The 13,079-nt window shown below is 54.3% G+C and overlaps 1 protein-coding gene across 2 annotated transcripts; it reads left to right on the top strand.

Annotated features, from left to right (window-relative positions):
- The first annotated feature begins 1,176 nt into the window (after positions 1-1,176).
- GFI1 (growth factor independent 1 transcriptional repressor) lies at positions 1,177-11,673 on the top strand. Of its 2 annotated transcripts, XM_037045488.1 has the most exons (7): positions 1,177-1,462; positions 3,798-4,011; positions 4,359-4,541; positions 6,326-6,801; positions 6,894-7,031; positions 8,058-8,223; positions 10,522-11,673. In XM_037045488.1, the coding sequence occupies exons 2-7, from the start codon at positions 3,897-3,899 to the stop codon at positions 10,698-10,700; spliced, it is 1,257 nt and encodes a 418-aa protein (XP_036901383.1). In that variant the 5' UTR covers positions 1,177-1,462; positions 3,798-3,896; the 3' UTR covers positions 10,701-11,673. The 2 variants fall into 2 exon arrangements, with proteins under 2 accessions (XP_036901383.1, XP_036901384.1); XM_037045489.1 differs by lacking the exon at positions 1,177-1,462 and having other exon boundaries at positions 3,749-4,011.
- Positions 11,674-13,079: the final 1,406 nt, after the last annotated feature.

Genomic DNA, 13,079 nt, shown 5'->3' with positions numbered 1-13,079 from the left:
TCGAGGAGCACCACTCCCTCCTCCCCGTGTCTGACACTGGAAACATGTTGTGCACGAAGTAGTGACCAAAATCTAAGTTGGTTCATTTAGGAAAGCAGTATGATTACGATGATATCCACCCACGTCAAGGGAGGGCTTAGGCTTTAATATACACAAAAGACCACATTAGGGATCATGACATACAGCCAAGCATTGGAGGTCAGCTGTATTTGTTCAACTTATGGGTGAGATCTTAACTTTTTCCGGTTCTATTAATAAAATTAATTAATGACATTTATTCGTTTACTCCGTCCAGACATTTGTTAAGAGACCACCAGGTACCTAACGCTCTAGATCCTGCTCATCCTCAGGGAACACACAATGCCGGCGAAGGTCTGCTTTTCAATAATCATCAGGCTACTGCTTGTATGGCGCTTTACTGCTTCCCTGAAAACCACCTGGTTTTCAGGAAGGGGTTTCAGGAGCCCGCGCGGGAGGGAGATACCGATCTCCCTGGAGGCCGGGCAGGGGCGGGGTCAGAGGAGCAGCCACCACCGCTGCTCCCACACGCTCCCTCCTGCCGGTCTTTAATTTCGCAGCTCAGACCACCGGAAATTAGCCGCAGGCGGAGCGACCGGCACCCGCGGGTGAGCGTGCGGTAGGGAGGGCGCCCTGGGGACGCGCCGCTGGCGTCCGCTCCACCGGGGGCTCGGCGCTCGCCCACCTCTTCCAAATTTAACCATTACCTAAATCCGAAGGGAAATGAGCAAACCTCTCGGATTGGGTGTCAAGGTATTTTCAGCCTCGCTGGGCGTATTTATCCCGAAGTGTTTCCACAACAAGCTATTTCGGGGCTGCGGGGCAGGTTTCGCTCTGCGGACGCCGCGGACACTCGCCGGGCTCCAGGCCGGCGGCACCGAGGGCGGGTGATTCACGGCCTCGACCCGGGGGCGGCTTGGCCCCAGCAGGCGGCGGGGTTGGTGGTGCTGGCGGTGGGGTCCCGGGCCAGACAGGCGGGGAGGCCTCCTCTGAGCTGGGCGCTTCCACTCCCGCAGCTCAAGTCAATCTGTGTCCTGAATCTGTGACTTCTTCTTGCTGCGGAAGTCTCCCAGGAGTCAAGAATAGTTCATTTTCTCTCTAGTCATTTCTAGTGTCTGGGTCCTCCGGGTCTCCCCACCCCCGCTGACCCACAGAGAAACAACGGGGAGGGCCTCGGGGAAGAGCGGCTGGGAAGGCCGGGCACTCGGTCCACCTAGCCCCTTGCACAGAGGAGGAGCACGCCCCGCTGCCCGGCTGGGGGGGTGGCAGGTCTGAGAGGGCCCAGCGAGCTACTCCTTAACGCTCAGGAAGTGAAGCTTGTGGTTTTGGGGGCTGAGCTCGGAAGGAGATTAAAAAAGAGAGAGAGAGAGAGAGCGCGGTCTGTCCCGAAAGCAACTCAGTTTGAAAACTCTCGGAGCGCGGTGCCCGCGCCCTGACCCCGCAGGTAGGTCCGCTGCGCCTGTTCTGCACCTCCTTCCCTGGTGGGGGAGACCAGGAAAAATGGAGGACTTGGGCACTGAGGGGGCAAATAACCTGGCCGCTAGGTCCCCAACTGCTGTAGGCTGCCGTGCGGGAGCGCGGAGCTCTATCAGCTGTGGCCCGGCGCGACCCGCAAGGCAGGGCTGGGGATCTGGAGCCAGGACGTTTGGTGAATCTGCAGGGGAGTGAGATCCACCCGGGAAGAAAACATCTGGTGGGGAGGCGGCGGCAGCTGGGTTCTGGAGGCTGCCCTCCCTTCGTGCCTCCAGCTCCCGCCTTCCAAGGCCCGGACCGTGAACTGAGGGCCCGCGGACCCGCGCTCACCAAGGGCTGCCCCGCCCCCAGCCACCAGCTGCTGAGCTAGGTTGCCTTCCCACGCGCTCTGCGCCGGGCCCTACCACCCCCTACTCACTCCACCCTTCCAGAAACCCGCAGAACCAGCCGGGATGTAAGAGAGGCAAGGGGCTGTGTTCCGGGTGGGGAGGCAGCCTCCTCGCCAGTCCGATCCTGCACGGTCCCATCGAGTCCAGACAGAGCGGACGCGGACAGCTCAACCCCTGTACCTGCCAACCGCAGTTCGACTGCGCGCCACCGGGTACCCAAGGCCCAGCATGCCCTCAGGACCGTTTCACTTCGTTTTCAACACTGAGTTTTCAACACATGGTTGTTTAAGAAATTGGTTTTAGCCTTCATAGTGTCTTATTATACGGCTGAAGCAGCCGAAGCAGCGGCTCACGGGGGCGCAGGGAAACTGAAGCAGCAGACGTGCGCCACCTTAGGTCAGCCCAGCACCCGAAAGCCTCCTGAAGCTCCGACTTTTGGGGCCGACGGGGGGTGGGCGGCACCCTCATCCCTAGGAGGAACCTGGTGTTTAGGACACGGGACATGCTGTTTGGGGTTCTGCTGCAAGTCCCAACTGTCTTTTCTTCCAAGCCTGTCCGCACTCCCCTCCCAGAGAAGGGAACACAGTGGGAGTGGAATGCTGTCTAGGGAAGGAGTACCCTGGAAGTCTTTTTGAGCCTGGAGCTTCAACGGTCTGACTTAAACTGTGTCCTGCATCCAGGCCTGGGAGCCACGCGGACTTGGCAGCCTAAGCCTTGCGAAGTCCAGGGACATGGGGTCCTGCCCCGGCCCAGAATCCCTGGCGCCCTTGTTTCTGAACTGGCCAAGGCCACAGAGAGCTGCAGTACTCGAAGAGCCTACAGCACTCAAGTGATCCCAGCCCCCTTCGTCTGCACCCGGGGAGGGAGGCAGACCTCCTAGCCTTTCTGGTTCCGCCGCCCCCCTCCCTCCCCCCAGAGAGACCAGAGCAGAGCTCTAGGCACTACCTTGCCTCCCCACGGGGCTCAGGTTTCGACCCCGGAATTAGGTGAACTGATTGGGGGGTTAATGAGAGGGGTGCAGCGGGCATTTCGCTTTCTCTCAGGCGTCCGCCGAACTGTTAGTTCTCCGCGGACTCCTGGACGCCGCGCGCTTCCGAGCGAGCGTGTGCGCATCAGGGTTCGACTTCCACAGGACAAGGTTTTTGGTGAGCAGAGTGGAAAGTGGTTTTTAATGGGACTTGGTTTTCAAGGTTAGGTCTCCATGGTCTGCTACCGCTGCAACTACGTCTCCCGGTCAACTTTTCCCCCGAGTGGGGCAAGAAAGAGTGTGGAACGAGTAAGATCACCGGGATTCGAGTTCCTCCCATAGCCAGGGTTGGCCCTCTGCCTCTGCCTCTGCGTCACCTTCTGGTCCCTCCTGCCATCTTTCTCCAGCCCCTACTTGCCTCCAGCCCCCATGCTGTGCTACACCCCCGGCCCCGCCCCTCGTCCTGCCCGCGAGCTCCCTCTTCGCTCCCATCTGCCTCCCGCTCTTGGAGGGCTTAACAAGCCTCTTCCGGTAGCAGGCCTCGGACACAGCCCCGGCCCCCTTCCCCAGCCGAAAAGCAGAGCCCAGGGGGCAGCGAAGCATCAAGTTGGAGTAACTGGCCCGTTTGGGACCCCAGCTCTTTGGAGAGTCTGATTCCCCGGGCGAGTTTTGCTAGAGAAGGGGCGGGGCCGAGGGGCGTGTGCCGGGCAGAAGGAGGAGGCCTGAGCCCGGGTCCGGGACGGGTTATACTGCTGAGCTGTGGCGGCGACCTCGGCAGGCTCACGCCACCTGTCCCAGTGCCACCTGGTGAGCGAGACGCAGCGGGGCCAAGCTCCTCCTCCTGCGAGCCTTTCTCGCTCCTCCCCAGCCGGAGTTCTGTCTCTGCCCCGCTACCCATTCCCGGGCCAGACCACACCGACCCGTGTTTCCACCTGCTTCTCCTCTCACAGGTCTTGCCTAGTTGGGGCTGAACAAAAAACTCGGGTGACAGTTTGGTGACGGAGGCTCCAGGGACCCTGGGAACAGCGTGGGGAGCTTGCCCAACCAACATGCCGCGTTCGTTCCTTGTCAAGAGCAAGAAGGCTCACAGTTACCACCAGCCTCGTTCCCCGGGACCCGACTACTCCCTTCGGCAGGAGAACGTGCTGGCGCCGGGCAGAGCAGGTGCGGAGCGCGCGCGGGCCAGCCGGGGCTGCTCCCGGGACGGGACGTAGACGCTGAGCCCCTCCACTCGGTCCCCCAGGAACCGGGAAGGGAAGCCCGACGGCCCGTTGGATGCACGTTTTGTTTGTTACGGTCTGGTCCTGAGGCGCTCCCCCCCCCCCAACCTCGTCTCATCTCGTAGGTGCCACGGCCTCTCCGCTCTCACCCTCGGAGCCGGGAGCATTCCCCGCCAGGTCGGGGGAGAGAGGGGATCGCCCAAGGTCCGGGGAACATCACTTCAGAACCTCCACGGTTCTGAACCCCCAGTCGGGCCCATCCTGAGCCCCTATCGTCCCTCCTCTCCACAGACAGCACCTCGAATGCATTGGGGGCAAAGGCGGAGCCCCGGGGCCGTTTGTCCCCCGAGTCGCAGCTGACGGAGGCCCCTGATAGAGCCTCCGCGTCCCCCGGCAGCTGTGAGGGCAGCGTCTGCGATCGGAGCTCGGAATTTGAGGACTTCTGGAGGCCTCCGTCGCCCTCTGTGTCTCCAGGTGGGAGTTCTGGGGCGCAGGCGGCAGGGACCTCTGGGCGAGGAATGAACCCGCGCGGCTTTGGGCGCAGAGATGCCAAATGGTTGGCGAACAGTCTTTCCCAGGGGAGGGAGCGTGTCCACGCGGTGTAGGGCCGCTGGCGTTTGTGCGGGGTCTGTGTGCGGGGTCTGCTGCCTGAGCTGTTCATCCCGCCTCATTTGTTTGCGCGGAGCGGGTGAGTGAGAGAAAAATAAGTGGGTCGTCTCTACCGACAGCAATGTCGACATTTCGTTTTCCGGCCAGAGTGGATTGTTTAGAAATCTGGGCTTCCAGAATCCAGGACCCCCAAGTCCCAAACAAACGGAGACCTGGGCAGTGTGAGAGGAAGGTGCCACTGCCGTTAAAAAACTGCTCCCGCTGCCGCGGCGTGGGTCCTGGCGGAGCTGAGCGCCAGGCGGGCGGGACCCATCCCAGAAGAAAATCTCGGCCCCCACTGGGTTTTAGCAGGCGCAGATTGGGGGCCCAATTTTATTTTTTCATTCTGCCTAGTCGGTCCAGTTCTGGGGACCAGCAGGCTGGTTTCATTTCCAGCCAGCAGCCGAGTTTCGAGTAAACTGAGAGCACTTGGGTGGGGCGTGCCTAAGTTTGGGCCGGGGGAAGGAGTGCGCAGAGCAGCCGGATCTGCCGAGGGCTGGTTGTTTACAGGCTGCATTCACTGGTTTTAAAATACACCCCCAATCCCGTTCCGCACTCGGTGCGTTCAATTGGGTAAAGGCATAGCTCCGGCGAGTGTGTCTGGGAGACGGACCGACAGTTCCTTTTGACTGTGCAAGACTCCGCGGTAAGGACTGGGCGCCGCCGGCAGGTCTCCGACGGAAACTCGGGGTGCAGTCTCGCCCTGAGGCGGCTAGCTTGGGTTGCAGTCTGCAGTGTGTGAACAGATTTGTAAATCCGTATGCACTTAGAGAAAGTATATGTTGGGAATGTGGTTTTAGCAAAATTCACGTTGGTTGGGGAGTACAGAAAGCTGCGAATTCGGAGAGCTATTTCTATTACAGTTGGGGCTAAACCTTAATTGTAAATTATTTTCTAAGAAATTTGGATGGTTTTATTTCTGTCAAACTGGATGAGAGTAGGTAGTAATTGGCAGGCAGTTCTACCCTCAAGACCCCTTCCCACTGTTTCTTTGTTACCTGCACTGGGCGGGCACTTAATAACTTAAGGAATGATAACGCCCTTCCCGTTGGGTTTTTTCTTTCTCCTGTTTGTTTTCCAGGCAGATATGTCTTAGGTAGGCTGGACCGCATTTTATTGGCCCTCTCCTTCCCTACTTATCAATCCCAGAAAGAAAAGGGACGGGGTAGGAACATATAGGGACCAGAGAGCGCCCGCACTGGGCACCCTGCCCGACGAGCGCTGTCCAGGGCCCGAACAGTGGCCGCCTTCTCCTCCCTCGAAGCTCAGTGCAGAGCATTGATTAAGCACAGACAGCGTGGTGCGCCTGTCTCTGTGGGACCACTAGGTGCGCTGGTCGAGCTAGGAAAGACCCTCGAAACGTCGTGAGCTTCCACTGTTCTGTCGTAGGAACTACCTACCTCCTCACCCGATGTCATTTAAATGATCTATTCACGCTCTTCCTGCCTCCAGTGGTCCTCAAGGCCCCAGGGGCCCGGCCTGCGTTTTATTCTGGGGGTGTTCCTGGCGCTAGCAAGGCATCTGGCACGTGGAGCGCTCGCAAACGCTGGGTGCTGGGTGCGTGGCAGTTGGTTTGAAGCCTGACCCGACGCCCTCTTGTGTCTTCGCAGCCTCAGAGAAGTCTGTGTGCCCCTCGCTGGACGACACTCAGCCCTTTCCCCTGCCCTTCAAGCCATACTCGTGGAGCGGCCTGGCGGGTTCTGACCTGCGGAATTTGGTGCAGAGCTACCGGCCGTGCGCGGCCCTGGAGCGCGGGGCTGGCCTGGGCCTCTTCTGCGAGCGCGCCCCGGAGCCCGGCCACCCCGCGGCGCTGTACGGCCCGGAGCGGACGGCGGGCGGTGCGGGGGCTGGGGCGCCCGGGGGTGGGAGCGCAGCAGGCGGCGTGGGCCTGGGGCTCTACAGCGACTTCGGGCCGGCGGTGGCGGGGCTGTACGAGCGGCCGACGGTGGCAGCGGGGGGGCTGTACCCAGAGCGTGGCCATGGGCTGCACGCGGATAAAGGCGCTGGCGTCAAGGTGGAGTCGGAGCTTCTGTGCACCCGCCTGCTGCTGGGCGGCGGCTCCTACAAGTGCATCAAATGCAGCAAGGTGAGGCTCCCGCGCCCCCAGCCCTCGCCCAGCCCGCGCCCACGCCCCTTGGCCCCTCTCAGCATCTTTCTCCCTGGCCCCACCCGCCTCAGGTGTTCTCCACGCCGCACGGGCTCGAGGTGCACGTGCGCAGGTCTCACAGCGGCACGAGACCCTTTGCGTGTGAGATATGCGGCAAGACCTTTGGGCACGCGGTGAGCCTGGAGCAGCACAAAGCAGTGCACTCACAGGTAAGCAGGCATGGGTGGAGGGGTGCGCTCGGCCTCGCACTGCCCGGCTTAGGCTTTCGCCTCCCGGGTTCGTCCGCTTCTCTGTGCAGCACCGGCGCTCTGCACCTGGAGGATTCCTCCTTGGACTTCCCCGGGCTGTCCCCACTGCCCTCGGCCATGTCCCCTAGCCTAGACGTAGGTGTGTAGGAAACGGTGGATGGTGGCCGGCTCAGTGCTCGAGTTTGGTGTCATAACACTGGGAGCCTTCAGAGTGATTCCGATCATTACTTTGGGTTTGAGGAAAGTTTGTATGCACCCTTGCTGCTGATATATTTACTAGCTCTGTTTCTTTCCCTCAGCTTTTTTTTTTAACCAAATGACTGTCATTTAATTTGCATCGACCCCTCCCAACTGCAAAGGAGAGATCTTAGGTCGTTTAGAGCGTCCAGTAGCATATTTGTCCGGCTATGTTTTCGTTCACTCGTTTAAAATATTTGTTGCCCACCTTCCAGGTGGTAGACCCATGCGAATATTTTCACACACCGGGTCTCTGACAGGATGCCCCACCGAGATTCAGTTTAGCTGACAGAAGGTAGACAAGCAAATTAGTACACAAGTAATTATGACAGGACAATGCTTACTTACAGATACTTGTTTACTAAAAAGAGCATTCTCTCATCTCTCTCAACACCCACACTGGCTGGAGGGAGGGGGCATCTCAAGTGACTGAGGTCTAAGCCTCCTGTGGAGGAGGGTGGAGAAGTTATTATAAATGGGTGTCAAAAAAGCAGGGTGGGGATACGTTTTTGCCATGGGGTGTGGAGGTTGTGGGTGAAAAGTGTGTGGGTAGAAAAAAATGTTAAAGGGGAAGAGGATAAGGGTGGGGAGGATAGAGGTTGGAAGTACACCTAAGGAGAGAAAACAGTGGGACAGGCTGTTTGGGAAGGGGCTCTGAAAGAAAGGAAAGCCCTGGCTTTGTCAGGTTCGTGGCAAGGGGTGTGCAGCCTGCACGGCTGCAATAGGAGTGCCACATTTTTCTCTCCACAGGAACGGAGCTTTGACTGCAAGATCTGTGGCAAGAGTTTCAAGAGGTCATCGACGTTGTCCACACACCTCCTCATCCACTCAGACACCCGGCCCTACCCCTGTCAGTACTGTGGCAAGAGGTTCCATCAGAAGTCAGACATGAAAAAACACACCTTCATTCACACTGGTGAGCTGAAGGCCCTTGGCTTGTAGGAAACAGCCAGTGAGGGATGAGGGGCAAGGGGGGTGTTCTTCCCCCACCCCCCCCCCGCCCCAGGCCAATATAATTCACCTTCTCTGTGATATTCTGGCCCCAAATGAGTGGCTAATGAGGCCTAATCACTGCAGTGTGTAAAAGAAAGTGAGGTAGATTCTCCTAGATTCCCTTACACACATCATTCTCCACAGAGGGGACTTGATTTGGAATTGTATCTGAAGAACAGGTCAGCTGCAGGTTCCCTATCCTTGCAAGGATATTTTGCTGTATTTTAGCAGCTGATCCAAATGCTGCCTGCTCTGGGTGAAATATGAAGCTCCAGGGTCCTCTCAGAGGTTTGCTGTAAATGTTTACCTAGAGATTGAGGACTTTCTCTTGGGCTCCCACCCAGCCTTTTGGAGGATTGACTTATGTGTGATCTGCTGTCTGCATTTTTAGGAGTCTGAGAGGTTATTCAGAGGGCGGGGAGCAATGGTAAATGTAGCTAAGTTCTCTGCTAAGTGCTTTGCAAATGCATTATCTCACTTCATGCTCACCACAGTTCTGGGAGATAGAGACTGTTCCTGATTCCCATTTTAGAGATGAGGAAAGTGAGGCCCAGAAGAGTTAGGTAACCTGCCCAGGGTCACATTGCCAGGATTTCACTTCAGGTCTGTCTGACCTCAAGTGTCTATGCCCTTGACCACTGTTTATTGTATCAGAGTCATGGGGGCTGGTAGACATAAAAAGCTTCTAGTCACTTACTGCCCTGTTAAAAATATCAGCAAGTTCATAATATAACTCTTATCATAATGCTTTATAATTTGTGAAGTGCTTTCAAGTACATCACTTTATTTGCTTCTTACTGCTGTCCTGTCCCGGGAGAAGGAGCGGACATTACCATCCTGAAACTCAGGGAGATGGAATGATTTCCCATTGGTCATGGGCCCGTGGAATACTCTGGCTTCCAATTCTGTACTCATTCCCTAATGTTTCGACTGTGTGCAGGTGGCAGCTTGAATGTCAGGAGCACTGTCTCTAGTAATCAAAAAGACATTAGAACCAGAAATCTGACTGTTTTCTTGCAGAGTATGAATGCCGATTTGAAGTAAAGAGCAGTGTTTCAGTTAGCACTGCAAACACACCCTTATTGCATATAAATATGCCTGAATTGTGTAGATGCCCCTATCAGAAAACCCAGAAAATATCCTATTTTAATCATGGCCCGGTGCCTGAAATTTCCATGTAACTCACTCTTTTTCGTAGAGGTATTCAAGGCGCTTATCAAAATGCAACTAGGATCTTGACTGAATGAAACATTAAGCCCTTATCAAACATTTACATTATAGCTAGAATTCGTTTCTCAGATTTGTTTGACCCTAAAGAGATAGGATAAGTTTTGATGGGTGGTTGCTTATCAAGGAAATCTGAAGCATGAAGACAGAAGAGGGTGCAGTATGAGGAGTGGAGGGTTCCTCAAAAACAAACTTCATCTATTTTGCATTTTTTCCCAAGGTCAAGCCCTAACTATAGTAATGCCATGCTGAGGTTATTTAGAAATCCATGCTATTTCCCCAAATGTTAAAACAGCTCATGAATTGGGGGGAAAGACAAAACAGTTTTCAATGTGTTATTTATTTATCTGTGGTGAAGAGTTAACTTCTGTTAACCTCATAAAAAGAAAGTAAAATCAAGATAGAAAGGGATCAGCTAATTTAAGAAATAATTCATGGTTCAAATGTGGGTTTTTAAAAATAAGACTTTAAGAAATGTCCATACTTCAAATGCATTCTATTGTCTTTCGAGACCAAGGAAGAAGACAGGTTCACTGTTCTATACACAGCCCCCACCCCCACACCCCAGCTTGGAAACTCAGATTTGAAAACTTCCTCTGAATTAGAACCATCACATGGTTAGAAGGCCAGCGTCCCCCCACCCCCTCCTGTTGAACATCTGCTGTAGGAGCTCTCTGCTTCTCAAGTCAGGGGAGTCCTCCCAGGGTGGGTTCAGCTGCGAGCCTGGGGCGGGCACGTGGTCTTTGCTGTGTTTCCTGTTAACAGGAAACGGTTTGAGGCCTTTGGCTGGGAACCCCCACTCAGAAAGTCTCCCTTTCACCTGGTGCACCCACAGCTTCTCAGGACTTGTGTTGCAACACATCACCCTCCAAGTTACTTGAAGGTCTTAGACTGGTGCAGCCAGCTGCTGCCAAGAGCATGTGGGTCACAGTGAGTCCCCTCTAGCTTCATCACAGACTCATACTTCCTCCCCTCACCCCCTCCGTTCTTGCAGGTGAGAAGCCCCACAAGTGCCAGGTGTGCGGCAAGGCATTCAGCCAGAGCTCCAACCTCATCACCCACAGCCGCAAGCACACTGGCTTCAAGCCCTTCGGCTGCGACTTGTGTGGAAAGGGCTTCCAGAGGAAGGTGGATCTCAGGCGGCACCGGGAGACGCAGCATGGGCTCAAATGAGTGCCCTGGCTGGCCACAAGCAGCTGTAACACAACACTAGGGAGCGCAGCCTCCCCACTTGCCACCACCCACTGCTGACTTCTCAGGCCCCCAGTCCAGGCTGCAAATCCCAGCAGGCTGGTCCTCCTTCACCTTTCTTCCCAGAGCTGCTGGAGGGAATACGTTGCCTTTTCTCAAAGTTCGTCCTGGAGTCGGAACCAAATGACTTACTGTACTTTGGACACAAGGAATGGGCTCCTCTACACCTGAAGACTCCAAGTCAAGAGGGGCTCAGATAACATCTTGGGCCCCTCAGTCCTTCCTATTCCCAGCTCTGCTCCAAAATCAGGAGGGTCATTCCGGTTTCTTCCCTCCTCCTTCCAATCCACCCCACATACTGGTGTCGGGGAGGAAAAATCACCTTTACAAGGTAGACAGACACTAGTTTTTTAAACTATAGAGTGAAGAATGAGTGTTATTTTTCTTTTTTCCTTCTGGGGAGTCAGCTTACCCCTTTCTGTTGGGTGCTGCCTATAAATCTTGGAGGAATCATTTCTGCCACTGGAAGACTGGCTCGGAAACTGACTTGGGGAAGTAGTCGCATACTTCTGAAATTACAGGATACGGCCCATCCCAAGAAAGAGTTGAAAAAAAGTGGGCTTGGTGTTAAGAAGAGATTAGAAGCCTCCAGGAGGCATGTGAAGACTTCATCAGACGAGGTGGAAGGACAGAGCAGCCGTCTTTGGACATGATATCATCCCTTCACAGCAAATATTTGTTGACCACTGGTTACCATGGTACCAGGCCCTATGCTAGGTACTGTGGAGCCAGAGATCAAGGTCACAGTCTCTGTGCCCGCCCCCAGCACTTCAAAAACTAGCATTTGCACCTCCAAGTGGTTGGATCTATTCTTTCTTTCCCTGCAAAGGAATTCTGAGAAGGCAAAATAGTCTTCAGCCTTCCCTTTGACCCATTTGACTTTTGTCAAGCATAAGAAAAAATAGATGAACAGATACTTCAAAGATTTGTGTGTATATTCAGTTTTTTTATTGTTAAGCTGATTTTTAAAAGATGTCTAAGCTAGCAGGCACATGGGAGTGAAGGCTGTGTCTTCAACTCCTTCACCTTCAATGTGTACCACAGAGAAGTGGTAATTTCCTTTGATGAGGTTTATAAATGTTTTTTAGGTCTTCTGAAATGCATTATGTTTGTTAATACATATTTATTAGAGTGGTGTTTTAAGTTAATAAAGTATTAAGACTCTTACATATTGCTTTTTCATTTGTGCAGGGAATTTGTGAAAGACCCTTGTTTTAGTCTGCAGGGGCAGTTGGCACTGAAGGGAACTACGGAAGTCGTGCGAAGGAGCCAACATCCAGAAGAGAGTAAAATCCAGTTGCTCTGGTTTTCCTGTGCTCTTTTCTTCACTCCTCAGAGATCCTTATTTCTTAATAGGAAATGTTAGGTGTTCCACGCTACGCTCCAGCCTAGGAGACTCCCTGACGGTCCCACATGTGCACAGGCTCTTCTGTGCATTTCAGGGCTGTTTTTTTTAACAGGCCGGAAGGCTCTGAAATGAGTAAAGAAATCACAAACCTTAGGTCCAGAGATCGAATCTTGGTCACAGCTCTGTCACCAGTACTCTATCATTTGACTTGGTCAAATCCTTTGACCTCCCTGACACTGGTTTCCTTGATTTTAAACTTTAGACACGGTTGTATCATCCCAGTACAACTCTGACTGCTTTGGTTCCGTGGAGAGGAGTGAGGAAAGATAGTATCTGAGATTGATTGGCTGCCTCACCTGAGGTAAGTCAGAAATCTAAAGATACACAAGGGGCAGTAAAATCGGGATCTGAGTTATTTCTTGCTCTATCCCACTTGTGGGAATTTCTTGCACAAATCAATCCCTTAAACTAGAGGAAGGTCCTGGCCTAAATCCGAACTACCTGTGCTTTTTCTAACATTTCCCAGACAGGGTATGAATGGCCCATGATGACCACTGGCAGACTGTCCATTTCTATTCAAATCAACCTCACACGTATTGATTGAACACCTAGTGTGTGCCTGGCACTGTTCTCAGTTCTGGGATACAGCAGTGACCACAGTGTCCTGTGGAGTTCTATTTATTTGGTACTGCTGAACCTTCTAGGACAGTGCCTGGCACACAGTAGAAGATCAATAAATATTTGGTGAGGTCTTAAGTGACTAAGCGGATGGAATAAACTCCTGCTTGATCCTGGCTGGCTCCGCACAGCACAGAGAACACGGAAATTGCTTGAAGGCCCAGGAAACAAACAGAACACAGAGGACACGGACCTGGGGGGTCACAGGGGCCTGGGCACTGCTTCTTTCCAGGTTCTGCAAAAATCTCAGTCCTTGGCTGTCCTCACTCGGTTCC

This window comes from Sturnira hondurensis, unplaced genomic scaffold (assembly GCF_014824575.4).
Source record: "Sturnira hondurensis isolate 20B ecotype Veracruz unplaced genomic scaffold, ASM1482457v3 Scaffold0004322, whole genome shotgun sequence".
Classification (NCBI taxonomy): Eukaryota; Metazoa; Chordata; class Mammalia; order Chiroptera; family Phyllostomidae; genus Sturnira; species Sturnira hondurensis.
Note: the sequence above shows the minus strand (reverse complement) of the source record. Positions and strands in the feature narration are given on the sequence as shown.